The 27,716-nt window shown below is 35.4% G+C and overlaps 6 protein-coding genes across 6 annotated transcripts; 4 read left to right on the forward strand and 2 right to left on the reverse strand.

Moving 5' to 3' along the window:
- On the forward strand, positions 996-4,395 carry LOC105159608 (G-type lectin S-receptor-like serine/threonine-protein kinase At5g35370). Its single transcript, XM_011076721.2, has one exon. The coding sequence runs from the start codon at positions 1,297-1,299 to the stop codon at positions 3,925-3,927; it is 2,631 nt and encodes an 876-aa protein (XP_011075023.2). The 5' UTR covers positions 996-1,296; the 3' UTR covers positions 3,928-4,395.
- Positions 4,291-5,336, reverse strand: LOC105159490 (glycine-rich protein 2-like). The gene has a single exon (XM_011076568.2). It carries the CDS (start codon positions 4,992-4,994, stop codon positions 4,470-4,472), a length of 525 nt encoding a protein of 174 aa, XP_011074870.1. The 5' UTR covers positions 4,995-5,336; the 3' UTR covers positions 4,291-4,469.
- Positions 8,068-9,351, forward strand: LOC105159609 (thaumatin-like protein; the record flags this gene model as incomplete). The annotated part of the gene is made up of 2 exons (XM_011076722.2): positions 8,068-8,729; positions 8,874-9,351. Coding segments are annotated over 2 exons (798 nt in total), but the record flags the coding sequence as incomplete, so codon positions are not given.
- On the reverse strand, positions 9,222-15,852 carry LOC105159491 (chaperone protein dnaJ A6, chloroplastic). Its single transcript, XM_011076569.2, has 8 exons — positions 15,706-15,852; positions 14,797-14,911; positions 13,646-13,787; positions 13,252-13,309; positions 11,410-11,452; positions 10,591-10,639; positions 10,407-10,487; positions 9,222-10,262 (listed from the first exon to the last, which is right to left on the reverse strand). Exons 2-8 carry the CDS (start codon positions 14,901-14,903, stop codon positions 9,420-9,422), a joined length of 1,323 nt encoding a protein of 440 aa, XP_011074871.1. The 5' UTR covers positions 14,904-14,911; positions 15,706-15,852; the 3' UTR covers positions 9,222-9,419.
- On the forward strand, positions 15,966-17,908 carry LOC105159492 (ubiquitin-fold modifier 1-like). The gene is made up of 4 exons (XM_011076570.2): positions 15,966-16,187; positions 16,254-16,351; positions 16,703-16,735; positions 17,677-17,908. Exons 1-4 carry the CDS (start codon positions 16,027-16,029, stop codon positions 17,742-17,744), a joined length of 360 nt encoding a protein of 119 aa, XP_011074872.1. The 5' UTR covers positions 15,966-16,026; the 3' UTR covers positions 17,745-17,908.
- Positions 21,356-22,413, forward strand: LOC105159610 (protein SRC2-like). Its single transcript, XM_011076724.2, has one exon. It carries the CDS (start codon positions 21,423-21,425, stop codon positions 21,990-21,992), a length of 570 nt encoding a protein of 189 aa, XP_011075026.2. The 5' UTR covers positions 21,356-21,422; the 3' UTR covers positions 21,993-22,413.

The raw sequence follows: 27,716 nt of genomic DNA on the forward strand, positions 1-27,716 counted from the left end.
AATTCCAAATTTTTACTTTAATTGTTTAAGGGTGTTCCCCCCCCCCCTTCAATTGATTTCTAAACAAACATAAAATGAATAATTACATTCACACCTCTTTTCTAAACAAACATAAAATGAATAATTACATTCACACCTCTTAATCTTTATTTATATAAATTATTCATATCTTTTGCATAATTACATAAATCACTATAAAAGCCAAAAAACAAAGATAATTTATTTAATGTTATTGATGCTTCAGAAGAATGTATACATAATTTTTAAAAAGAAAGAATGATTTATGGAAAAAACATTGATGTTTTTCAATGAGTGTATGTGTAATTTTGCAAAATGCAATGGCGGTTTATGTAAATAGTCATAGTTAAGGGCACGTAAATATAATTATCCCAAAATAAAATTGTGCTCAGATTTGAAATGCAAATTGTTGAACTGAAATTGATTATGGGATATAAAGAAAAATATATAATTAATTTTTTCATTCAAAATAATCATAATTCCTTGTGGTATGTGGCTATAACTAGCAGAACATATATGGAATTGGATCATATAACTGTTAGAATATACATCCAAGGATGAAGGGCACTTAGGTTGGCCCTTGGAGTTTTTCATGTCCCTATAACAAGGGCACTCGTCCTTGTTCCCTTAAGTCCCCAAATTCTCACAGCATATGCCGCAGTACTTGAGCTGAACTGCGGATGCCTCTAGAATTTCTTATCTAGATGCCTCTCTCATCAAATCTTTATTCAAACTTATTTTTCTTTTTTGGGTTTTCGACTCTCTGACACATTCAGTGATTGAATTTTAAGATAACACTTATAAATTGGTTTTTTCGGGTTGATCCCATTGTTTAATCTGTTTATACTAGTACAACATCAGTATCTTACATAGTGTAGTCTGGCAAGAAACTAGTGATGCTTAATGTGCTGTGTCCTGTGCAATACTATAATCCAAAGTAAACGGTTTCTGTTTAGACATGGGAGTGCACTAAATCTTAGAATAATAGAGCTGATGTAATAGAGCATGACATTGCAGTCTTTACATATATATATAATAAGAAGCATGTTTGCACCAGTCGATATCTGCACCATAAACTATTTGCTATATGGTTTCTGTAAGGCACATCGGTCTTTGTCATGCTGGTTAAGACAGAGAAAAGAGATTGATTCATTACCAGGAACGAATGATTTATATTAGTCAACGTGAAGTGATGGAGGAGAGGTGGACAAAGATATGGAGAAAGTCAGAGACAGACCAGTTTGAAACTACCAGTACCTTTGTAATCCAAGCTCATTTATGTTCTTCTCTTCGTCCGCGCAATATATGGAGTTCTTATTGTTCTTTCTCAACATTTTCTCCCTGTTTGTGGCTCTGGTTTCCAGTGTTTTATCCACAGAATTCGTATACCCAAATTTTAATGCATCGAATCTGAGATTTGTTGATGCTGCAGGGAGTTTCTTGTCCTCCACCAATGGTACATTTAAGGCTGCCATGTTTAATCCTGGTGCTCAACAAATTAGATTCTATTTGTGCGTTATCCACACGGCATCCAACACCATTATATGGTCTGCTAATCGTGATTCTCCCGTATCTGAATCAGGAATTATGAGTTTGACCGCCAAAGGTATCAGTGTAAGAGAAGAAGATGGAAGTTTAAGATGGTCTACTCCACCGTTCAAGTCATTAGTTTCTGCACTAGAGCTGACAGAAACAGGAAACCTTGTGTTGCTTGATCAATCTAATAATACCCTTTGGGAAAGCTTTTATAATCCCACAGACACAATTGTGATCGGACAAGAATTGCATACAGAGACTGTGCTCGTAAGTGCAGTCTCAAGTGATGACCTATCAACAGGTCAATACAGACTTGGTTTGACTGTTTCTGATGCTATTCTACAATGGAAGAACCTCACATACTGGAAACTGTCAATGGAGACCAAGGCCTATGTGAACTCAAATTATGCAGTCGACTTCATGGCAATCAATCGAACGGGCCTCTATCTCTTTGGTCAAAATGGATCTGCAGTCATAGTTCAGGTAAATTTACCTCCATCTGAATTCCGAATTGCAAAGATGGACGACTCTGGTCGGTTCATTGTCAGTAGCTTCTCAGGAGCGGCTGAAAAGCAGGACTTCGTTGGGCCTCTTGATGAGTGCCGTATCCCCATCATTTGTGGAAAGATTGGATTATGCAGTAGCGGTGTTTCTGTCGATAGCCCCGTGTGTTCTTGTCCATTAAGTTTCCGGGTAACCTCAAATAATATAACTAGCTGTGTTCCGGCTGATAGCTCTTACTCATTGCCTGCTTCTTGCAATTCGACTAATAACAGCAGTTACTCGAATTCTTCAAGTTTTTCTTACTTGCAACTCGGCTTTGCTGTGGATTACTTTGCAAATGATTTCATTCTGCCTGCAAACTATGGGGTGAACTTATCACAGTGTCAAGATATCTGTTCACAAGACTGTACTTGCTTGGGGTTTTTCTACGACAACTCTACCAGTTCTTGTTACAAACTGGAAAATGAGCTGGGATCGATGATGGTGAGATCTACAAGTAATGGTAGACTAGGATTTATCAAAACCGTGGTTAGAACTCCACGAAAGAGTTTTGGTGGTTTCGTCAACGAATCAGTGCATTTTCCAGTAGTTGCTGTGGTGTTACCACTATGTGGCATCCTCTTTTTCTTTCTAATTGGAATTCTCTTGTGGAGAAGATATAGGCTTGAAAGCATCAGAAAGGAAAAGAGGAGCAACTCAAGCTCCTCGTACTCGGGGGACCTGGAATTTTCGATCTCGGGATTGCCGTTGCGGTTTGAGTACGAAGAGCTTATGATAGCGACCGAAAATTTCAAGACAAAGATTGGAACAGGTGGGTTTGGTACTGTATATAAAGGTAGTCTCCCCGATAAAACACATGTTGCAGTAAAGAGAATAACAAATTTAGGCCTTAGAGGTAAGAAGGACTTCTGCACTGAGATTGCTGTTATTGGAAACATTCACCATGTGAACTTGGTCAAGTTAAAAGGCTACTGTGCTCAGAGAAGACAATGGCTGCTGGTCTATGAGTACATGAATCGTGGCTCACTTGATAAAACCCTCTTTGGCAGTGGACCAGTTCTTGAATGGCAAGAGAGAGTTGATATTGCACTAGGGGCAGCACGTGGGCTCGCCTACTTGCACAGTGGATGCGAGCATAAGATTGTACATTGTGACGTCAAGCCTGAAAACATTCTCCTGCATGATCATTTCCAGGCAAAGATATCTGATTTTGGGCTTTCAAAGCTTCTAAACCGGGAAGAATCCAGTCTGTTCACAACAATGAGAGGGACTCGTGGCTATCTTGCTCCTGAATGGCTCACAAGCTCCACAATTTCAGACAAAACCGATGTCTACAGTTTTGGGATGGTGTTGCTTGAAATTGTAAGCGGAAGAAAGAACTGCGTGGTCCGAGCACAAACTCATAGCCTGGACGAGAGTAGTAGCTATGATCGTGAAAGCTCCCTCGCATCAGCTGCACAGGGGCTTGTTTACTTCCCGCTGTATGCACTGGAAATGCATGAGCAGGGGAGGTATCTGGAGCTTGTTGATCCAAGACTGCAGGGCAGAGTGACAAACGAAGACGTAGAGAAATTGGTTCGTGTGGCGTTGTGCTGCGTGCATGAGGAGCCAGGACTGAGGCCGACTATGGTTACCGTTGCGGGAATGTTGGAAGGTGAGATACCTTTAGGCAATCCAAGAATTGAGTCACTCAACTTTTTGCGATTTTACGGGCGTCAGCCTGACAGAGTTTCTATGGCTGAAGAAACTGGAGGAGCCAATGATGTTATAGTGTATCCAGATGCCAATGCATCTCATAGCAGCACTAGGACTGTCTCTGATGCAAGTTTCTCTTATATCTCCTCGCAGCAAATATCGGGTCCCAGGTAAAAAACTCATGTACATTAGAGACGAAGGTGTGTATAGGAAATGTTTGTCAAGTTTAATTTGATCAAATTCAATTAATCATGTCTAAATATGTTTTGGGATATAGACTCTTTTTTCTCTTGTGATTTATATAAACTTTCTAGTTGAATGTCATGTCCAAGAAATAAGTATTCCAAGATTATCGAGTTGATCATGTGCTTTAGTGGAAAGGAATTCCTAGGATACGAGAAAGATGAAATACTAATAAAAAAAATAAAAAAAACTTTGTAAAATCAATCAAGAATCAATAATAAGATCACAATTAAAGTTGGTATTTTCAAAGGAAAAAAGATCAACTGTTTCCGAGAATTTAAAAGAATAATTATGTGTATAAAGATGAGATGAATATATGATGGAGAAACAAGAAAATTAGAGAAGTGATGACATTATCATCATCCACTCTTCCTCTTGAAAAAAGAAAAAAAATGAAAATCACACCCAAGTAAACATTATGTAAGGAAACATTAATTCTGCTCATTGAAAAATGCACATGAATTTATAATCCATCAACTTTGCTCAACTGGACATTCTCTTGCAAGATGACCCACTTCTCCGCAATTATAACACTCTCTTCCGCCGCCGCCCCGACCTCTGCCACCGACGCGGCGTCCGTATCCCATATAACCACCATCTCCCCCACTGTCACGATAACAATCCCTAGCCAAATGGCCTATCCTCCCGCAATTGTAGCATTCAACTCCATCACCCCCACGGCCAACACCGCTGAATCTCCCGCCTCTACCACCCCTGTTATAACCATAACCACCACCACGACTCCCTCCACGTCGGCCGCCAGGTTTGTAACTTCTGGCTAGAATGACGACATCCACAGCTTTACTTCGTCCGTCTTCCCTACTATCGATCTTGAACTCCACCCTTTGCCCCTCCCGAAGAGTCCGAAAACCCTCCGTCTGGATCTCCGTTTGGTGTACAAAGAGATCATCCCCACCGTCATCCGGCGCGACGAAACCAAACCCCTTCTGCCCGCTAAACCATTTAACCGTCCCGATCGACCTCCCAGCATCCGCCATTGTAAGTATCAGAAATGACTATAAAAAGTTGGTAAGATTCTGAGAATCTCAGACTATCCAAAAAACAACAATGCTGTTGAAGTTGTTAGGTGGATGAGGTTCCGAAACGGGCGGCGTAGTAGCAGTGATGGAGGGGGAGTGAAGACTGAAGAAGCGATCTCACGGTGGAGCCGTTAATAGAAGATTGTTTGTGGGATCTATGGTTGAAAATTATTGGATACGTTATCCATTTTTTTGTATTTTTCTGTAAAAAATTGCTAATCTTTTATTGGTTGTGGATAAATATGTCTTTTTTGTTTTTCTTAAGAGCACTAGAATAGAATAGAGAACAAGTGCGTGTCGTGGGATGCTGCAGCTGGAACAACCAATTCCATCCAACCACAATAAAGATAGAGAGAGGAAAAGGGGTCTACCCTCCTACTGCGTTAACACCAAGCATTGTGTTGTCCTTACCTTTTTTTATTTTTTTTTTCAATTTTCTTTTTCTTTTTTATCTATTTATTTTTAAGATAAATTACAATAAATTCTCTTAAATTTTAATATAATTATAAATTAAAATTACAAATTTTTATATATGTATGACGGTTTGGCAAATTTGATCTTGTAAATGGGATTGATAATTTTAGTTCTTTATAGTTTAAATTTATAATAATTTTGGTCCTTTTTGCCAAAAGTGATCGAAAATTAACAAATCAAATTGCGACTTAGGGTTCGGCGTCCAAATGGATATCATTTATATAATTAACATTCTACGTAGATGCTAGCATGGCAAAAGGCGGGAAAGTCAATTGATGAGGAGGCCATCGGTTACCCACCACCTCACTGCCTGCACCCTCATCTTCCAACAAGTTTTCGATCTCATCAACCATCATTAAACTCATCGTCTGATCCTGATTCAGTCCTACAATGCGTGCTCCAATCAGAGTTCAAACATACCATCAATCACTGATTATAGTTTTGTTCTAAAATCTATATCTATTTTCTCTCTCTTCTTAATACGTCGTTGTTTGACCTATCAATCATTCAAAACCACAACAAATCAACTCCCCATTCTCTGGTGGGTCGATTGCACCTAAACCCATCTATTTTTATCCACTATCTAGTGGTTCTCTCCATTTTCATTTTCGCCGCTTTTTCGCCACTCCGCCACTATGTTTTCAATGTATCTTTGTTGTCATCGATCATCTCGTTGGAAGATTATCATCCATGTGTTCCCCTCCCTGCGGCACACATATCCCTCAAATCCTTTCCATCAACGACATTGTCCATGTCATGGTCATCTCATTGGCTAACTTACTAAAGTTTCTTCTTTGTTTGCCATGTTGATATCCACGTAGGATGCTGATTGTGTAAGTTATGTTTATTTGGACACCGAAATCCTAAAACCTAATTTGATTTGTTAATTTTCAACTATTTTTAGTTGGAATGACTAAAATTGTTATAAATTCTAAATTATAAAAGACTAAAATTGTCAGTTCCATTATTATGGGACCAATTTTGCCTTAACCCATACTATAGGACCAATTTTGCAATTTAACATAATTATAATTATCCCTATATTGTTTGAAAAAAATATAAATATCTTTAAAAATTATTTAACAAATATTCCTTGTAATGGCCTATTATAGGGAGATATTTGTTAGACGATCATCAATTTAAGAGGATATTTATAAATTTTCAAATAGTAAAGGAATATTTATAATTATGACAAATCTCATATAATTTCATTATAATTTACCCTGGTTTTTTTGTTATAGATGGGCATTTTTTTTTTTTTTTGTGTAATGTATTATAGATCCACAACGACTATTGTTATTAATAATTAGCAGAACATTAACGATGTATTGAACTTTTTTATTTCACACTTTAAATATCAATATATAAATTTTTTTGTTGAATAAAATAAATAATATTATTTTTTATACATATTATATATATTAAATAAAATAGAACTTGAAATAAAAATTTTAATTCAAGAGATAATTACACCACTCTCTTTTAAAGTTTGGTGTAATTATATATGGACTCTTATAGTTTGAAAAATTACACATAATATCCTTGATGTTTGCTTTATTTTTATGTAATAAATAAGCTACTTTATTAGTCAAAATTCATCAAATTTGCTGATACTAACAAAAAAAAAACATTTGATAAAATTCATATTTACCTTCAATTGATTATCTTAACTTAATATAAGTCAAATAAATCTTTCGTGACCAAATCACTCTTATAAATTTTTACACATTAATGGATGAGCCTATTTATTTGACTGAAGCGAACCTTAGGAATAATAGATATAATTTTTTAAATAAAAAAAAATAATGTATAATTATATTAAATTTAAAGAAAGAGGCGTACAGTGGAGTAGCGGAAGGCGGAAGATGGTATGGGAGGAGTATTGGGCTTGAGTTCCTTATGGGGCTAATTAGTTTGGAGTGTAGGCGGTTTGTTTTGTATGGGTTATTATTTGGAGTTGAAAAGGAAGCCCATATCTACTCAAGTAGTGAAGTGTGTGAGAAAGAATGGGAATCAAGTAATTAACTTCTAGGAATGATTCATGAAATAGGAAAAGAATGATTCTCTTCTTTTTACCAAGAAAACCAAGTCTTTTTCAAATGTATGGATTCAGGTTGCTCTTCCCCGCCTCTGCACGTATTCCTCCTTTCTGTGTATATATATATATATATGATCAATATATTGTAATAAACCAGAATTGAATATGATGGCAACTCCTCTCACTAATTTTCCTCTACTTCTTACTTTACTTCTTTTTACAACAGGTACTGCTATTCAACTCACATTTGTTTTCTTCATCTAGGAAATATGCTTTTTATAGGACGTTATTTTCATGATGCCAATGGAAGGGCATTTGGTACGTTCATATTCTGTACGTAATTCTAAGAAATAAAGAAGCTTTTTAATTAGTTTGTTCCATGTACATTGTGCAGGCCCAAAACTCTCCGACTGTGCCAGAATTTTCACCATTGTAAACTACTGTAAGGAAACAATCTGGCCAGCCGTAACACCCGGCGAGAATTTCAACGGCGAGGGGGTCACTCTCCCGCCCAACCCAAAACTCTCCGACTGTGCCAGAATTTTCACCATTGTAAACTACTGTAAGGAAACAATCTGGCCAGCCGTAACACCCGGCGAGAATTTCAACGGCGGTGGCTTCACTCTCAAACCCGGCCAGACCATCGTATTCACCGCCCCCGTCGGCTGGACCGGCCGCATTTGGGGTAGAACCGGCTGCAACTTCGACAGAAACGGCAACGGCTCATGCCAGACCGGCGCCTGCGGCACATCCTACAAGTGCAGCGCATCAGGGAAGCCACCGGCCTCCCTAGCTGAGTTCACGCTAGCCGCTCTCGACTTCTACGACGTCAGTCTAGTTGACGGGTTCAACTTGCCCATCGCGGTGACGCCCATCAATGGAAGGGGGAACTGCAGCGTCGCCGGTTGCGACACCGACTTACGGCCGAATTGCCCGACGGAGCTGGCGGTGAAAGGCAACGGAGGAAGGAACGTGGCTTGTAGAAGCGCGTGTGATGTGTTTAACACGGATGAGTATTGCTGTAGAGGGGTTTACGGGAATCCGGTCACTTGCCAACCAACGTTTTACTCGAAAAGATTCAAGCAAGCCTGCCCGGCGGCTTATAGTTATGCGTACGATGATCCCACCAGCATTTTTACGTGTTCGGGGACTGACTACGTTGTTTCCTTCTGCTCTTCCAGGTATAAACTGAATATCTTGAATTCGTCCTTTTTTTTCTTTAATTGATCAAATCATAATGGAATCGGGTCGAACGCACTATGCAGAAATTTTAAGCTAATTAATATGTATTGCGTTTGTGTACTGGTGTTGGTGAAATATTGCAGGAAGCAACCTGTGTGTACATATCACAACAACAGATTGATGTGCGGAGGATCAACGGGATTGACAGCAATAGGTGGGAAGTGGGGGATGATGGCTCTTGCTTTGATCATCACGACTGCTCTATCCAATATTTGTTGATCACTGAATACAACATATCCAGTTCTTTCAGAGCAGAAGTTGGTGTGCTAGTTTTTTGAGCCAATTCAATCCATAAGGGAAAACCCCAGAGATTCATTCAAGTATAAACATTTATTCCGAAAGAAATGTTCATTTCTATTTTTAAATCGAGTAGCATAAAAGTGTAGCTGCAAATTCATTTGTAGTTTTATAATCAAGAAAGATACAGAAAATAGAAAAAGTATGGATCTTTCTGGTTCGTTAATGTGACATGATATTAATCCCAAAATTTGGAAGGCTACTTTTAGCCTTGTATGGATTGACCGATGGATCAATGTGAAGAGCAATGCCTATGATTTTACAGATTCAGCATCTACTACTGAAGCATGAAAATATGCAAATAATAAAGCTAGAGAAGCAGTCATTCCCACCTATCTCCTACTACTAGAAGCCTTGGCCTTGTTTAAGTTGGCAAGTTCTTCAATGAGCTTCCTCTCCTCGCCGCTTACTCGTTTTGGGATCTCAACTTGCACTTTAACCAACTGGTCACCCCTCATATTGCTTTTGTTCAGAAAAGGAACGCCTTTTTTCGCCATAACTAAGGTTGTTCCAGGTTGGGTGCCAGATGGAATTTTGAGGTCCACCATCCCATCTACTGTTGGTACCTTTACTGTTGTTCCTAAAATGGCATCTGTGTAAGAAACCTTGCAAGTGTAGAGGATGTTGGTGTCGTCCCGTTTCAGAACAGGATCAGGACGAACTTCTATGATGACGAAAAGATCTCCAGGAGGGCCCCCTCTCTGGCCAGCATTTCCTTCTGAACGGACCCTCAATCGGCTTCCAGAATCTACCCCAGCTGGAACTTTCAAGGTAATACGTTTTGACTTCCTTACTCGGCCTTCCCCACCACATGTATTGCAAGGACTAGATATTTCTCCAGCTCCACCACAAGTCGAACACGTTGTGACTTGTTGAAAGACACCAAGAGGACTTCTTGCTGATGATACAACTTGCCCTTGACCACCACACGTGTTGCATTTAGATGGCTTTGTTCCTGGTTTGGCCCCTGATCCATCACATGTGCTGCAGCTTTCAAGGCGAATTATTTCGATCTCCTTCTCAACGCCAAATACAGCTTCTTTGAAATTCAGAACCAGATTATAGATTTGATCTTCACCTTCTGTAGCTCGGTTGCGAGAGCCTCTTCCTCCCATGCCCATGCCACCCATTCCTTCAAATAGTGACTCAAATATATCGAATGGGTTGTTAAAATCCTGTGGTTAGAAGCAGCAGATGTCAGACTACATGCCCTAAGAAGATACGACTACACAGGAACCAGTGCTTTTATTTTTCTCATTTAATTTATTATTCCTCTTATCAAATGACATCCAATTTCCTGTTGTAGCAGAAAGACTTACCCCCATACCCATGCCAGCACCTTTAAGCCCAGCCTCCCCATACTTGTCATATATGGAACGTTTCTCATCATCTGATAAAACCTGTTATAAGTCTCTAATCATTTAGTAAAATCCTCATGCCATCACTAGCATGCTAGACAAACAAAGTAAACCAGGTAAATGCTATAAGGATCTGAAATTCTACCTCGTAAGCATTACTAATTTCCTTGAACTTTTGTTCTGCTTCAGGTTCTCTGCATTTGAGATATCATATTTTCAAAATGGTATTTTAAAATGGCCGCGGTATATAAAGGCATAACTTGAAAGAGCTCGCATATGTTCCCAGTCACATTGATGAAGATTTTACAGACTTTTGTATATGGTTAGTGCATCTAACTTCCTACGTGATGAAGGTTGTTTACACAGATTTAAAAAGAGCAGAGTTATGGGTAGTATTATCTTAAGGCGAAACATTCTTCCAGCAAGATAACGGCAATGTTAATGTCTTCCAATCAACTATTCCATCAAAACCCTGCTTCTAGTGATACTTGATTCTCTTCCTAGGATGAGGTGAGATCCCCAGAAAATCATTTGAGAAATTACAAGAGAATAAACAACCAATTTTTTTCCATAAGATACTCGTCTCATCAGGAAGGATGAATGAAAGTGCAGTTTCTTGTTACATAAGTTAGAAATGGCAAGTTGGCAACTGCTTAAGAAGTCAATTTTGAAAACGAATGTTTTAGCATCTGTTCTAATATTTCATTTACAGTTTAATTCAGTACGTTCAGTACTTATTCTTCCTTGAAAGTGGTCCAGGAAATGCCAACCGTGAATAGCATATTCAATTATTATTATTATTTAATAGCATATTAGCATATTCAATTATTGGTTGAGCATCGATATGGGAACAGCAGAAGTGCTTATTTAAACAAAAAAATGAAGACTGAAATAACAGCAACCAAACAAAGATCAACCAAGCACTTGAAAGCCAAATAAATACCAGTGTCGTATAATCACTTACTTGTTCACATCTGGATGATAGCTCCTAGCAAGCTTTCGGTATGCTGAAGAAGAAAGTAATAAACAAATGAAGTTCAATTCAGATTCTTATATTTCGTCAATCAGGGATTGCAATTATCATGAGGGTTGAGAAAGGAAGACAATTTGAAATAGCACCAGCGAGGAACATAGAACAAGATAAGTTTGATTTATTCAAATGGAACCGTGCAAATACACTAATAAGGTCATGAACTTATCATGCATGAATAACTTGAAGTTAGCCTCTAACTTTTCAAGACACATTGTACAAAATGCAGGGACAATGGTTAAGAAGAAGAGAAACAGAAATGAAAATGACCCAAAGAACTCGTATCTGCAACACGCAGCCGGCCCAAATTTTAAAATCAAGAATTTGTTGGTTCAGAAACTATAAAAAAGTTTCCCTGTAATAAAACCACAGAAGTAAATATTCAAGGAAACCTGATGCTCGAAAGAATTATTGAGAACGAGAGCAACTAATTAAGGTAGATAGAGAAACATTAACAATACAACATGAAGAGCGAAGACAGTAAAGATGCATAGACAACATGCTCCATTCAGAGTATCTGAATGGTGATTCTCAAGGTGAAGAGTGATCAGTGTTTGTGAGTGTTTTTAAAAAAACGTTTTTTAGCTTCTGCACTTTTGAGTGTTTGGGATCCAACTTCGGCTTTTAAAACAGCTATGAAAAGCGCTTCCAAGCCAAAAGTTAGAAGCACCTTGGAGGGTGCTTTTAGCTTCTTTGGCTTTTTTGTAAATAAATCCAACTTTACTTTTTACTACTATACCCTAATAATCTTAATCAACTTTACCATTTTAATTTATTTTTAAAATTGTATATATAAAGTTGACATTGGAGTTTTCAAATAATTTGAATAATTTAATAATAATTAAATTTACACTTTCACATATTTACTACTTTAAAATTTTTATATTTATTTGCTATATCATCTAAATATATTATTTCGTTCAGATATTATTATTTGATTAATTAATAACATATATATATTTTTTTGGCAATCATGCAAGTTAATCAACAATTATATTACTTAGTAGCAGCATTATTTTATTAAATATATACTTTTTAATATTTTTAAAAAATTAAACATGAAATATACTAAGCGAAATAAAATTTATTATTTTTTGTGAAAAAATAATTAAATAACAAGTGCAATAATAAACAAAAGATAGCATCTTTAGGGACACGGTCTTTAATCAATTAAATTTATTTTTAACACTATCCAATTTAACTTTTATCTGCTTTTCACCTTTTTCACAAATAATACCCACTTTTAATTCTGCTAAAACTTTCAACTTTCTATACTAAAATCTCTTCTCTAAAAGTAGGAGTTTTTGCAAACACTCCCTCAGTGCATCAAGTAAATAGCATGGTGAAGCCAGAGATGCTACAATTTGATAGCTTCTGAAAATGGCATCACAACCCGAAGTGCAGCCAGATTTCTTGCAAATGAAATGTACGGGAACCAATTTGTCTTCACAAGTAATATGTATGATCCAATTAATAAAAAACCACTGATGCACCTGCTGAAACATAAAAACAAAGGTCCAGAATATTCTCACATTTGTGGCTCCCTGGAGGAGAAAAGACCATAGATGTCTAGGGAGGGAATGAAGAACCAACAAGTAGAGCATTTCTAGAATGAATTAAGCTAGAAAGCCAACAGCATGTAGCATGTTGAGCACTAAATCAATATGATGTGCTTTCCTACGAAGTCAAAGCTCAAGTCGAGCTTCACCAACATTGAGTCAGTGAGATAAAGAAGCACAATAGTTGAGAATGGAAAAGAGTCAAGCTAATACTAACCGCTTTTGATCTCTGACTTGCTTGCACTTTTAGACACACCCAGCACAGAATAGTAATCCTGTATGTAAAAAGTTGCAAATGCATATTTAGATATGTGGAAGGCAGGACAAATTGGAGGAAAATTTACTTGTTTCTCTAGAGAATGAAAGAATGCTCCAACAGTGTTGTAGTAGGATAGCTGCGCTACTAGACTCTAAAGATCTTGCCCTCAGTAGGCAAGTGTGAGCATCTTTGGTGTTTCTTTAGTTCTTTTTCCCCCTTTTCCATCAGCCATTTATTAGTATAATAAATATATGTGTTTGTGTGTGTGTGCACGCCCGGGTGACTATTAAAAATGCACTAGAAGATGGCGAAGAAAATTTCTAAACAACAACAGAGTCCAAAAGTATCTTACTTTATCAGCTCTAACAATAAGACGAGCTCGTCTCCTTTGGCATGAATTGATATATGAACCAGAACTGTAAAGCACATTCAAGGATTTTGGAGAGAAAAATGTTGAACTTTGTGATGCCAGTGACTTGATCCTGCTCGATGCACTGGTCGCAACAAAACAATAAGATAAGTGATAGAATTTATGCCTGTACATTTAACAACTTTTTGAGGAACTTTGAGCAATGGGAGAGTGATTACAAATACGAATTTGATTCTGCATGAAATGAGAACAAGAATGATAGGGAAACAGTAAACAAGAGAGCATAGACATGAAGAGAAGTCCATCCAAAATCCAAACTACACACAATTAGTGATCCACAACCTTGCATAAGGAAGTCCTAACACAAAGTATATCATTTCCCATGCAAGAAATCAGAAGATGCTCTAACGACCTTCACATATATTGACTCTCTTAAAATAGGAAAATAAAGAAAGAGAAAGAGAAACATAGTGAGAGTAAGAGTAGATAAAACTTAATGTGCAAAAAGAAAGAATGCTACTGAAAAGTAAACTTGCTTTATGTCTTGTCCGAGTGCATCTGCATGTGTGTTTACATAACAATAAGATGCAAAGGCGAATGCATGCAAGATACAGATTGAAAAACAGAGAGAGGGGGGGAAGCCGGATGTGTTTGGGAAAAGTTAGGGAGAGAAAGAAATCCATATAGATTAAAGTAAAAGAGCAGATACTAGGCCAAGAACGAGCTTCTTTTTGGCCATGGATTTACTACGATCACGTAAATTCGTAACTTATAAAATGTTGATAGTATTGCAACCTAGACAACTAATTAATTGCGATGACCAAAAGTGACACAGATAACATATGCTATAATTAATCTTATCCTATTTCTACATATTCCCAACAAACCCCACGTGTTACGAAAGACAAGCAAAAGCTACAGGCACTTGGAAAATAAACATGCTAAACAACAAAAGAAAAGGTGAGCCATTAAACCAGCATAAAACTGCCAAAGACCCAACCAGTAAAGCATAAATTTCCCAATATAGAAGTCAACATCCGAAAACAGGAATGGTATCACAAATTGCAGGCATTTGAAAGATGAAAAAGCCCCAAAGTAAGAAAATTTCAAGGAAGATTCCTGGAAATCCCTACCCATGCGGAGATGTCGATAGCCTTTTTGTAATAGAGGATCTTGGTAAGAATTGAGGCTGAACTCCCAACCAGGTCATCCGTATACTTCCACAAGGTAAGATCGCCATCCAATGCGCTGCTCATTGGGAATAAAAAGATGAGAGATGTGATTTTTCGCAAAATATTACAACTGCAGTCACTTAAATATAGAAGCAAGCAATACAATATACAACTAAATACATAATTAAATCTTGCTTATAAAGTATAATTTTTCAAGAAAACAAAAGCATTGTACAATTTTATGAATACTATTCACAGACAAGGCTGAAAAAACTGAAACAGCTAAGTTATTGCAACATAATAGTGCATGAGCTGTAAAATAAACTATTTCAGAAAACTTTAAATTGTAGTTATATGCTAAGCACACAGACTTTCATACTCAGGATAAATTAGACCCAATGCCTATAAAAATTTATGTAGATTCCAATATCAGAAGATCTTAGTTGCCAAATTAGATTAGTTTTTCAAACTAACCTCATACAATGTTGCAAAAAGATCGGACCTGGTAGCCCATATGAATATTGATCAGTTAGAGCTAGAAAGTAAAGAACATTTGACGAAAGATTTAACCTTTCTTTTACGTTGAAATGGTCTCCCAATTAATCACCTTATATTCCTTTCTTTCTGAACTTCTAAAACCCAGTTTGCCAAAACTCTTTTCGCATTTTTCTACTTTGCTTTCACGAAACACCTCACATTACTGAAGTAAACCAATAGGGGCTTTTGCCCCAGTACTGACTGTTTCTGCTATATCTCTAAATCCCATTTCAAGATTGCGGCTTTTTTCATCTTACCATGAATGTTTTGCGTGTGACTGTGTGGTTGTATGTAAAAAGTAGAAAATAGACATTAACGAATGAAAATTTGTACCTTGTAACACCTTTGGATTCAAAGATGGAATCAAAGCAGATTGTTGGGAAATTGGAGCTAACTAGAATGTGGAAGAAGACTGTAGAGAAAGGGGCTAAGGGGTTAGCAAATCGGGCTCCCCGTTTTCTAATATCAGGCGGGTCGGATTGACTTGGATTCGGAAAAATGGGTTCTTGGGCCAATACTCATAATAAAGTTGTGTTCTTTTTTTCTTTTCCAGTGTTATTATTCCCAAATAAAAACAGAAAGGGCCTCGAATGAAAACGTGGCTGTCTTTGTTTGGTATTTAGCTGTATCCTCGCGTATGTATAAAGCAGCTACATGTATAAATACCACAATTTACATTCCTCTCTAAGCCCAGAAAAAGAAGAAATACAAACAGAAAATTTGAACCGGAAAAACATGGCAAGCGGTGGCGCCGGCGGAGGAAAGGTGTCGTTCAAAGTCACCCTTACTTCTGATCCCAAGCTCCCTTTCAAAGTTTACAATAATCTTTTCATCTTCTAAATATGCATATCCACATTCTTTTGTCGAAAATTGAAAAACAGATTTAGCGTGCCAGAGGCAGCTCCATTTACAGCAGTTCTAAAATTTGCTGCGGAGGAATTCAAGGTGCCTCCTCAAACAAGTGCCATCATCACAAACGGTAGGTGACCTTTTTCTCTTTTCTTTTTCTTTCCTTTGGGGATATGCAATTGCTTAAATTTTGATTTTTATTTCTGGATTTTACAATTGGGTTTCGCAATGGATTTATTTCTTATTCTTTTTCCAGAAAACTTTAAAGTTTGATCTTTTCTGCCCCTTCTCCTTTTGGCGTTGGATGATGAGATTTACGTCAGGACTGTGGAGATGATATTCTTAAATTTTGAGTTTGCTTTATCAATTTGGAGGTCTAATTGGGATCAGTTATTATGGAAGAAAAGAGAACTTAAGAAGTTCTAATTTGCTATTCTTGGTTTTTCGGCATTTGACTGTTTAATGATTATTGTTTATGCAGATGGCGTGGGAATTAATCCTCAACAAAGTGCAGGTATTTTGGTTTCTACTTATTTTCTTCGTCTAGTTTTTAGTTTACTTTGTTGTTCTCATTGTGAATTGTCACTCTGTGAGGTATATCATATGCATGAATTGGATTACAAAGATGATACTGTTTGTTGGCTGCTAGAAAAATTTATTCCCTCTGTTTGAATTTCATATATGTTCTGCATACACCATACTCCAACAACGACATTAATAGTACTTTAAGGAGTACCTTTATGTTTTTCTCTGCATATGCTCTTGTTAGCAGTAGTGAGCGTAAACCATAGAGTCTTAAGTAGTAGATATTATATTCTGGAGTTAATTGCATACTTATGTAATATATTCTTGTTTATGCTTTCAAGTGTTTCTTTAACTAGCTCATGAAGATAACATGTTACCTTTTCGACTTCAAGAAGTCATGGCCTCTTGCAGATCTAAGTGCTTGTATCTTCAGCTTTCTGCATGAATCATTATTTCCGCAGAATTGTGGGCTTGCACTAATAAATGTGTGCCACTTTTTGTAAATTTGGAAGTTCAATGGATGAGATGACGAATAATCTAAAAAAAAAAATTAGCTACTTTGTTGCTCACTTATCAAGAAAGTACACAAGTATGTGATCATATAATTTTGTCCCCAAGAATTAAACGTCAAATGCATTACTAATTCTCAATCACAGTAAGATTCTGTTCTACTCTTCTCCTACTTGGATTGTTATCTTTAAATTAAGACCTATTCCACCGAAAAGAAAGCAATCTGAATAATCGGTTAAACAGGATATAACTGGCTCCCAAGTTAAGTGTTTTTTTAACATGTTAGGACTTTTGGCGCTTTAGTTTGTAGTTGCCATCTGGTGCTCCTGGAAGTTGGTATGCTGCACTCGTGTTTTCTTATTCTAATGCTTGATTGGTGGATTTGCAACTCTGACACACATAATTGAATGGATTTCTCAGGAAACGTCTTTCTTAAACATGGCTCAGAATTGCGCTTGATTCCTCGTGACAGAGTTGGTTCTTATTAGGTGTCCCTTTGAGGTCCAGTTGCAGATGGGTTTTTCTCCATCTAAATTTAAACATGTATTTGTTCATCCCTAATTTGCTGAGCACTTGGCAGTTACTGAAATGAATGATGATGTGGTGAAATGAATTTCAATTTAAGAGGGAAGAGAATTAGCCCACTCGCTTCTGATTGCGATGCTGTGTTGATTTCAGTCATTTTTTGCTTTACCATTTCCCATCTTCCTTTTGCTGTTGGTTTTATGAAGTTAACTCTACATGATATGTCACTGCACTCTTTCTCTCTCTTTCTCTCTTACATCACACGTTACACGAGTAGAGGATCATGACTGAAGACAAGGTCAGTTGATTATCGATTGGACAAATTCTTGAGGGTTATTTTCTTGACTTTCCTTCTTAGTGATCAAGGGCCAATCAAACAAAGGGGTGTTTACCAAAAAAACAATAAAAATATCAGGACATTAAGTCAGCAACCTAAACTATGGGTACAGAGGAGACCTAAACTGTAACTGTTTCAAAACAAATACCAGGTTATGCTCAACTATAAATCCACAAGTGATACCACAACTGATATATCATAAGTTTATACATATATCAGTTCTTCTGTACACCCAACTCAGGGATATCATCATATATAGCTAGATGGAGTGCAGGACCATCAAAATAACTCTTGTTTCTGCTGATAGCCTTCCAGATGTCAGATCTTTAGGACGAATGAAGGTGTACGCCAAGGTTTCAATCCGAGGAGAATCAAGAACCAGCAAGAAAACCCCAGCTGACATGGAAGGAAAAACCAATCCTAGATGGAATTTCCCGGTAGAGTACACAATAAGCGAGTCAACAGTTCGTCAACCAGGCATAAGAATTGCCATCAAACTTTACTGCAAGAGAACTTTAGGGAGGGACAGATTTGTAGGCGAAGTGAGCATACCGGTAAAGAGTCTTTTTGACATGGGGCTTAAGGCTAATAAGATTTTGAGCTACCAAGTGGGTGGAACTGCTGAGGGGAGACTCAATATTTTGTACAGTTTTGGTGAAAAGGTTTTGGTTCGTAAGCCTTCCGGTTGGAAGAATGCAGTTGGGGTTGGTTTCTTGGTGTTGCTAGGAGGAGCACTACTGTTATTAGGAGATAAATGTAGTGACGATGATGATGATGAATCTGGTGATGTCCCGGCCTTGCCGGTTTCCAGGGATGTTCATATCGTTCAACATGATGATGGTGATGAGGACGAGGATGGTGATGTTTTCTACGATGTCTGGTGATTCAGGAGACAAAAACAAGAAGTTCTTTCATGGGAGATGAATTTCTCTTTCTTAAGGGGATTTGCTTGCAGTCTTGACATGGATTTTAGCTTCGTCTGTTCTCTTTTTTGTTGGGTTTCTCTTCTTTTTCTTTTTTTCTGTTTTCTTTCTGATGTGTTGAATGTGAGCTATGAACCGTAATTGTAATTTTCTTTTAATTTTTATGTAAATAAAAATACATTGAACATTCTTCATTTTCTTCCTGAGGATTTTATGTTGTAATTGACATAATAGGGTACTAATTTGTAACAATAAAATGGTCTAAAATTTGAATGCAATTACGTATTAATCCATAAATTAGATTTTGAAAAATTCGAAAAGTTACTTTTGTCCCACATAGGCATATAATGGGAAAATGTTAGGTTTTACACTCATTTTATGTCCCACATTGCAAGTTTATTATAAAAATAAATTTCTTATGTTAATTTCAATATCAAAATTGTGTATGAGGTGTTATGAAAATTAGATTGAACATGGAGTTGCCTCACTTGCGTGTTGTTGCTTGCCCTAGTGGTTGTGTTTTTAGTCTCAAGATATGACAACTCATAACACAATTCACAAGCTCTCTCTAATTTTGCTCTCAATTTCCAATCGAGATTTGAGCTTTATTTCAGTAAAGTTTTTATTGTTGGTCGAAGTGTTTATTAGTACAAGTGCAATACTAAACGAACGACAACTGTCTTATTTTGGAAAAAATTGCGTAGTACCCGATGCACTTAAGACAGGGCGTATAATTTTTTTAAAACAAGCATAACTATTATGCAATTAGGTTAGTTTGCAATTTTGAACTAAGAGTTATTACGATACAACTCCCACTGTAAGTCCTCGATTTAATTTTTTTGTAAAAAACAACATATTTAAATTTTATTTTTTTCAATGTATTTGTGTTTATTTTTTATTTCAAAAACTATTATTATATTTAATTATTATTTCAAAACGGTAATTGGCTTGTTGGTGATACATTTTGATCCAAATAATTTCAACTCATGAAGATATATGATTGGGTTTATTCTCTGCTTCATAATTTAGAGTTGTAGCCATCTAGACAAGACATCTTATGGTCTTTTTTTTTTATGTTTTCAGGATATGAAGTGGCCATCATCTTTAAATATTGAAATTACTTCACTCTCAAAGTTTTACTTTTTATTTCACTTGACTTGCCTCCCAGAGAATGTACCCACATTGGATGGCAAATTCTACACCGAATTTGACTTGATTCAATCTAAATTAATTATACGGTAAGTGTAATACATTTGTTATAATAGTGATTTAAGAATAAATAGTAATTTTGGTCTCCAAAAAATACAACATTAAACATACGATATTTATATATAAATATATAAAAAAATATAAATTAACAATGAAAAGTGATTTATATTTCTAAAATCTCAACATCAAACATACACCACTTATTTTAAATTACCTTTAAAAATAAATCCAAACATATACTTTATCTCCAACACATACTTATGTATTTTTATTTTTTTTCTTCTCTATCTTTAAAATACTGAAAAAACAAACTCAAACACAATAAATATTTCCCTAATGAACACGTCCGCAGATATGCTTAAAAATTTAAAAGCGTGAGAGATTGTCCAACGATTATATAATTATTAATTACAAAGTCGTCCGCATAAAATATGACAAAGAAATTAATATAAAATAGAAGAATTAAGATACTTATTACGTCCAAGTAAACGGACAAATCCTGCTATTCTATACCTAACGCCGTTACTTTCATAATTTCTCCTGCACAAAAGTCGTTGGTCAATGAGCCATATACATTAACAACTCAGGAAAAGGAGTGACGAAGGTACAACACAACTTCCCACTGTCACTCTTAAGTCATAGACTTATCATATGCAAATAATTAATTATATCAAACTAATATTCCATCGATTTTTTATTATGAAATTTGTTTTTACTATCGGTACCCAAAATTATAACATAATTTAAACATTAATTATACTATAATACTTTGTGAAAGTCATAATTCAAATCAAATAAGTAACTGCAAGGCGCTATAATTTATTGCATCCTATTTTGCTCCTCTAAAAAAGTAAATAAAATAAAAAGTGAAATTTAGGTTCATTCTAATACAAATCCAAAAATCAATGTAAAAAAATATCCTACAAATACGAAAAAATTACCATTAAAATTAATACTGAGCTAATTAGCAAATAAAAATTTCATTAATTAAAATTTTACTTAGAATTACTTTTTTGTAGTGAGTGCGGACTAACAAAAGAATGAATAAATTAATGTATTTAGGGAAAACACACACACACACACATATCGGGTCCTTCTTGGCTTCTTCTTCCACCATGCAACTAGTCTAGTAGGATCTATATCAAAAAAACAAAAGTCTAGCAAGACAAGTCATGTACTATGTTATTCCATCTACATATATAACCATCAACTTCCGATCCACAAAAACACACAAAAGAACAGACGAAATTCCGACACACTTGTACACAAGCATGGAATGCAGAAAGTTTGAGATAACCCTCATATCAGCGAACAATCTTGAAGACGTGCGCAAAATCTGCAAGATGAAAGTGCACGCTAGGGTGTCCATCGGCGGCGGGGGGGAGAACGAACAACGTACCCCGACGGACAAGCACGGGGAGACAAACCCCGCCTGGAATTTCACGATGAGGTATACCGTGAGCGAGCCAATGCTACAAGCCTACAACACGATGCTCGTCATCAAACTCTACTGCAAGAGGAAGCTGGGCGACAGGTACATCGGAGAAGTCCACACGTCCATGAAGGAGCTCTTCGATTGTGCGAGACCTACTGGGGGCAGCGCGGTCCTGACTTTCCCTGTGCAGAAGGGTTGCGTTAATTCGCAGGGAGCGTTGAGGTTTTCGTACAGGTTTGGGGAGAAAGTTATGATTGATAAGCTGTTGCTGGCTGAAAGTGTTGGTGGCTGGAGTCGTCTTTGCTGATTCCGTTTCTTTGTATGTTGATCACACATCCGTTCACACGCACACCCAAGATTTGAACCCATAAAGAGATCTTGAAAATCCAAACCGTTGGGAGACGAGTTTTGTATATATGTGTTGAAAAGGAGTGCCGTAGAAAGTAGTAAATATCTTTTTCTTTCAACTGGGAAGTGATGCATATCATATATATGCATGGTGTATCTCAATTCTCAAATCAATGCATTTGTGGATAATTGAGTCTCCATTTTTGACGTTTGTAAATTAAATTGATTCTCATTTACTAGGGTTTTTTAACTCAATAAATGGAAATTATCTGTCCTAAGTACTCAATCACCTGAAATTTTTCTACTACGTAGATTTTTATCTGATGAGGTTGGCAGGATATCCTTAATTTATGTCATATTTAAAATTTTTGGACCAACTCCTGTGTAATAATTAAGTTCGTCTCTCTTGTGATGATTTCTATCTATGTTTGTTTTATTTTATGAAACCATCATTTTATATTGCTTGATTGATAAAAAAATTGGTGCAGTATTCTTGTTATTGGGTAACGGGCATCTCAACAAACATCAAGTATGAAAAAAAAAAAGATATTTGATTCTTCAAAATATACTAGTTTAATCATGTGAAAAAATAATGGCAAGTTTTTTTTTTCTATTTTTTTTTGGGGGGAGAAGAACTGCATTTTGTACAAGTAGTATGTTTTCAAATTAAATGAAATTGTATATAATTTCGAATTAATTTTGAATTAAATACAAGTGAATTTCTATATTATGGAAAATTTTTATTCGAATTAAATTTGACCAAATCAAACTAATCACAGAGCAAGTGTATTACACTTGTCATATGATTAATTACTTTCCATGGATTGTACACCAATCAAAAAATAAATGTATTATATTTGCAGTTCACATATGATCGAAATGGGTCCAAACTAGAATTTTCCTCTTAACTATAAAAAATATATATGTGTTGGAAAGGATAAGAAATGAAATTTTGAAAACATTAATAATAAACTGTGAGAAACCATATAAGTATATTTAGATTCGTGGTAGACAAGTAATTAAACCCAAAAGTAAACTCTCTTACAACATTTGTAGGTGGACTGAGATGGGTAAGTTACCAATGATGGACGGATACTACGTACCATTCATCTCCTTCCAATTTACAAATTCAACAAAAGAAAATATATAAATTTGATTTCATGTAAGGAATCAAAAGCTAAATATGTTGACAAATAGACTAAGATATAAATAATCAAATATCAATTAAGTAAATTTAAAGTAAGAATAATAAAAAAAAATTAAAAAGAGCAAAGTCATGGGAAAATGTGTGTGTGCTTTGAGTGGTAGAGTAAGATTTTAGTTTTTCATATGTTTCGATTAATTTATTGTAAACTGTCGGATGATAGGGTAACTCTCTTATTTTAATATTCAATTCAATAATATATATATCAAACGAACCTTTGTTTTTTTTTTTTTTTTGAGAAAATATAAAATAAGACTCAATAGCCAAAATTTTGACATAATATATTTGTAATCTACCAGTTAAAAAAAACATACTAAACATAATATATTTGTAATCTAGCAGTTAAAAAAAACATACTAAAATGGTTAGAGAATGAAATGGTATTACTTAGCAGCAGACAGACAAGTGGAGTGGCCACTATAAAGGAACACTAAAAGTGTTGGTTCAACAGCTCCTAAGTGGTGGTGGTCAGGACAACAGTTACATGGACGTTTGGGTTGGGCCGGAATATGGAGCTGGACTCTCTTCAAAACTCAATCAATTCAAAGTAGAGTTCCTGAATGGATGCTTGAGAAATATATTCCTTGTTTTTCCTGATTCCCACCTCATTTTCAAGATTCTTTTTATACAGGTTGTTTTGTTACTACGTACCGAATATCGGCGTCTGTGTACAGCTGAGGTTTTAACAACTTCCGACTAATTCCCTAGTCAGAGAATGCCCATCTCCATGTACTCCTCATTCCGCTCTCTTATTCATCTTCATTTTTCTCTTAAATTTTCCCATTGCATGCTTTGTTAAAGTCAAAAATAATTTGAATAATGTTGATCATCTGTTTTTTGATAATTGTAAGAAATGCAAGTGAATGAAGTGGGTGGGAGTGACAGCTTTAACAATTTGTACACACATGCATGCACGCGCACGTTACATAGTTTTGGTGATGCAATATGTGCAAATGATTTCAGATACGGAAAGCAGAAACCATGAAAAGACTACTACTACTACTACTACGTACCTACCTACTGCACTGTTAATTCTCATCATCTGTCATATGTATGTTTCTACCCCTCCCAATATTCATATTCAGATGGACTACCTTATTCATCCAGATACATCCGATCATACACACACACACACATGCAATCATGGTTTTAATTTGTGTCCTTACCTTACATGCAAGTGTGTAGTAGTATGGGCATCCATATATGTCCCCCGCCGGCCCCATCTGAGTTTTCCATCATTCAGTTGTATCCCTTTGAAAGTTAAGTAATTATTTCTGCTGGATTCATGTGATGTTTGCTCCATGTGCGTCCCTACCAGTATGTAGTCTTCTTCTTTTTCTTTTTCCTATTATTATTTATTAAAAAAGGAAAAAACAGAGTACGTAGTTGTTTACAGGAGTTGTCAGAAGAAAACAGGGCTCAACCTCTGATGGCAACCTCAGCTGAATAAAGGAAAAAACCATCTGCTGCACCATGTGAATTTTGTTTATGTCCTTTCATTCCCTTTATTACATGGTCAAACACACACACACACAAATTGGTTTATTTGTGTGTAGATTATTTTAAGTTGATGTTGGTGGTGGGGTTTGGTTGTGGACGGTCACATAATTAAGGTTCTGAAATTCCTAGCTAGCTAGCATCCGTGACTTAATTGGGGTCTACAGATTGTCGCTGTCCCTATCCCCAACTCCCATTCATGGTCCATAGGTAATTAAGGTTCAAAGGGCTTTTCTCATGAAAGTGGGTTCAGAAGAATATACTCATGATTCAGGAACACCCTTTCCAACATTCATTAATAATAAAATTAGGTACAAAAATCAACAACTGGTCGTCCATCTCTCATCGATCACACAATATATATATACATTTATATATTTGTGCTTATTCCCTCCCTCCTTGGAAAATTAAACTACTAAAACTGAAAAATTAATATATATATATATATAGGAAATTAATTAAGTGATGATGATGAGAAACATGAACAGTACATGTACGTATTTTGTTGTCCTGGTGGGGGTGGGGTGGAGCATGCATGAACATGAATGATGATGGTGGGCATTGGGCAATGCTGGTTTAATTAGTGATTCAAACAGTTGTATATTTGGATGGTTTTGATATGGTGGGCAGGGGCATGGGCATGGGCATGTCGTTGCCATTGCCATTGCTATTCAATAATTTTTCATTCTTGTCGGGAGTTGCATGCTTGCTTGCTTGTATTATGGAAATATTTGCTGGATTTGGTGTTAGCCCTTTTGGAGGAATTCCTGGATTTAGGTAATTGTTTCGTGACTCATCCTCCGGGCTACCATATATTTACCTGCCCCTCAACCTTCTAATTATTTCTATTTATAATATATTTTAAAATATTTATTATATGTACGGATAATCAACGTACCACACCGTTAGCATTTGTTATATGATTGATTAGGTGTGACCTAATAAGAAATTCAATTTGAACTAACACAGTTTTTTTTATTTTCTTTTTGTCATTTGAGTTGGCTTATTATGACATTTGAGACTGTTCAATTATTTGTCTGAAGATAATCAAAATAATAAAAAGAAGAAAAATAATGATACATAATTGGATTGGAGTATAGAAAAAGAGTTATATAAAATTGAGAGGAAATTGTTTGGTATGGTGAAATAAGTCCCCACAAATCTAGTACAAATCGCAAGTAACGCGGCCAAAGATTTGTTTGCGTCTGTCTTGCTTGCTTTCATCAATCATCACTTTTTGTTTCAAACTAGTCCTACTTTACCTCCATCTTTTAATGTGAAATTTTACTTATATATTTTCAACCCGTAATAACCAAATAATAGGTAGCTACGTACAAGAATTATTCATATTCATTAAAATTTACAAGAAAAAAGATGGAGCCGAGCCAACCGCACACCTCTCATGTCCCAACGCATGTAAATTTTGGCACATAAATTCTCTATGACAGCTCTCATGTTCGAACTTTTAATGTGTGCGTATATTTTGCAATTATAAGAAAAATAAAAAGATAAATTAAGCATCCACTTGAGGAATTAAGGTACAAGTTCTTTTCTTTATTTTTAAAATTATTATTGATAATTTAATAGTCGGAAATTTGGAAAAGTTATATCCAATTGGAGTTGTAAACTTATATTTAAAATAAGGAAATTGTATTCCCATCCTTTATAATATTAATGGAATGCAGCCCATTTATTCCACTCTTTACACCTACGCCAATATATATTCTTTCCTCTTAAATAAGAAGAAGTGTGTTTGGTTGGAATTATATTCTTTTCTACTCTATACCTAATATAAGATGAAAACATAATACCAATCATTAATCCATAACAAACAAACTGTAATCATTATAATACTTACCATTTCCTATATTTTTCTTTATATATATTTAGAGAGAGGTTGATGAAAAAGACATTTCTATAATCAAACATTACATTACATCGTTCACTCTAATTTAAATGTAAAACATCTAAAAAAGCACTCTATTCTTCTGATTTTCCTATGGCTGCTACCTCATAAACGACAATTTTTGGATTTAATAATTATCCGTCTTGATAAATTAAAGTATAATAAACCATCATTTTTTTAAAAACTTTTTATTTTTAACCGAGATTAAATATTTTTTAAGCAAATAATTTTGGTGCATAGTTAGGAAGTAAATATTTAGATGCATTGACTATATATGATTAGTAACCAAACACAAAAACACATTCTTCTACTTCTTCTTCTTCTTTTTCTTTTTTTTTTCTAAATTTGTATGCAAGAAAATAACGTCCGGAATACTTCATTGACTCTTTCAACGTCTTAGACAATTCAAAGACAATTCTCCTCTTAAGTTGTACAACTTTTAGTTTTAAATTTTAAAACCTAATTATTACCTTCAAATATATATTATATGGATAAACAAAATATTTAAAATAGGAAAAACTTGTGAGAAATTGTTGTAAAGAGTTAGAAAAGAAAAAAGAGGTGAGAAAGTTGAAAATAAAGAGAAATATGAAATTGGATTTAGAGAGAAAAATAAAAAAATAATAAATTAATAACAAATGACAAGCTAAAAGATGGAATATCTATACCATATACTGATTGGATCGATATATCACATTCGATGTATGTCACAAAAAATTATAATAATTAAATTTATTTTAATATAGAAAAAATAAATAATATTAAAAGAGGAAAACATATCAATTAAAAATAAATACCTACTTAAAAAAATATTTTTTACCTTGTAAATAATGAAAAGAAAGAAAAGACAAAAAATACCCGAGTAACTAAAAGATATACTCTCCGTTAATATACAATATAGATTAAGTAATAACACTCTTTTGGTGTCTCCTTTTTTTCTTATTTGTTTGTTTTTTTCAACAACTTACTTTCATATCTTTTTCATTATTTACAAGTGGTAAAAGTTATATTTTTAAACAATTATTTTTTAACTAATATTCTTTTTCTTTCTTCTATTTCAAACCTTATTTTATAAA

The sequence above is a fragment of the Sesamum indicum genome, linkage group LG3, assembly GCF_000512975.1.
Source record: "Sesamum indicum cultivar Zhongzhi No. 13 linkage group LG3, S_indicum_v1.0, whole genome shotgun sequence".
Lineage (NCBI taxonomy): Eukaryota > Viridiplantae > Streptophyta > Magnoliopsida > Lamiales > Pedaliaceae > Sesamum > Sesamum indicum.

What these genes read in the sequence shown, in the direction of transcription:
- LOC105159492 (XM_011076570.2), top strand. Translation starts at nt 16,027, where the DNA reads ATGTATAAATACCACAATTTACATTCCTCTCTAAGCCCAGAAAAAGAA. An exon ending in CCCAAGCTCCCTTTCAAAGT is followed by an intron (nt 16,188 to 16,253) that starts TTACAATAATCT and finishes ATTGAAAAACAG; the next exon opens with ATTTAGCGTGCCAGAGGCAG. An exon ending in AAGTGCCATCATCACAAACG is followed by an intron (nt 16,352 to 16,702) that starts GTAGGTGACCTT and finishes TTGTTTATGCAG; the next exon opens with ATGGCGTGGGAATTAATCCT.
- LOC105159490 (XM_011076568.2), bottom strand. Translation starts at nt 4,994, where the DNA reads ATGGCGGATGCTGGGAGGTCGATCGGGACGGTTAAATGGTTTAGCGGG.
- LOC105159610 (XM_011076724.2), top strand. Translation starts at nt 21,423, where the DNA reads ATGTACTATGTTATTCCATCTACATATATAACCATCAACTTCCGATCC.
- LOC105159491 (XM_011076569.2), bottom strand. Translation starts at nt 14,903, where the DNA reads ATGGCGATCTTACCTTGTGGAAGTATACGGATGACCTGGTTGGGAGTT. An exon ending in CAAGTCAGAGATCAAAAGCG is followed by an intron (nt 11,453 to 13,251) that starts GTTAGTATTAGC and finishes TTTCTTCTTCAG; the next exon opens with CATACCGAAAGCTTGCTAGG. An exon ending in AAATTAGTAATGCTTACGAG is followed by an intron (nt 10,488 to 10,590) that starts GTAGAATTTCAG and finishes GACTTATAACAG; the next exon opens with GTTTTATCAGATGATGAGAA.
- LOC105159608 (XM_011076721.2), top strand. Translation starts at nt 1,297, where the DNA reads ATGTTCTTCTCTTCGTCCGCGCAATATATGGAGTTCTTATTGTTCTTT.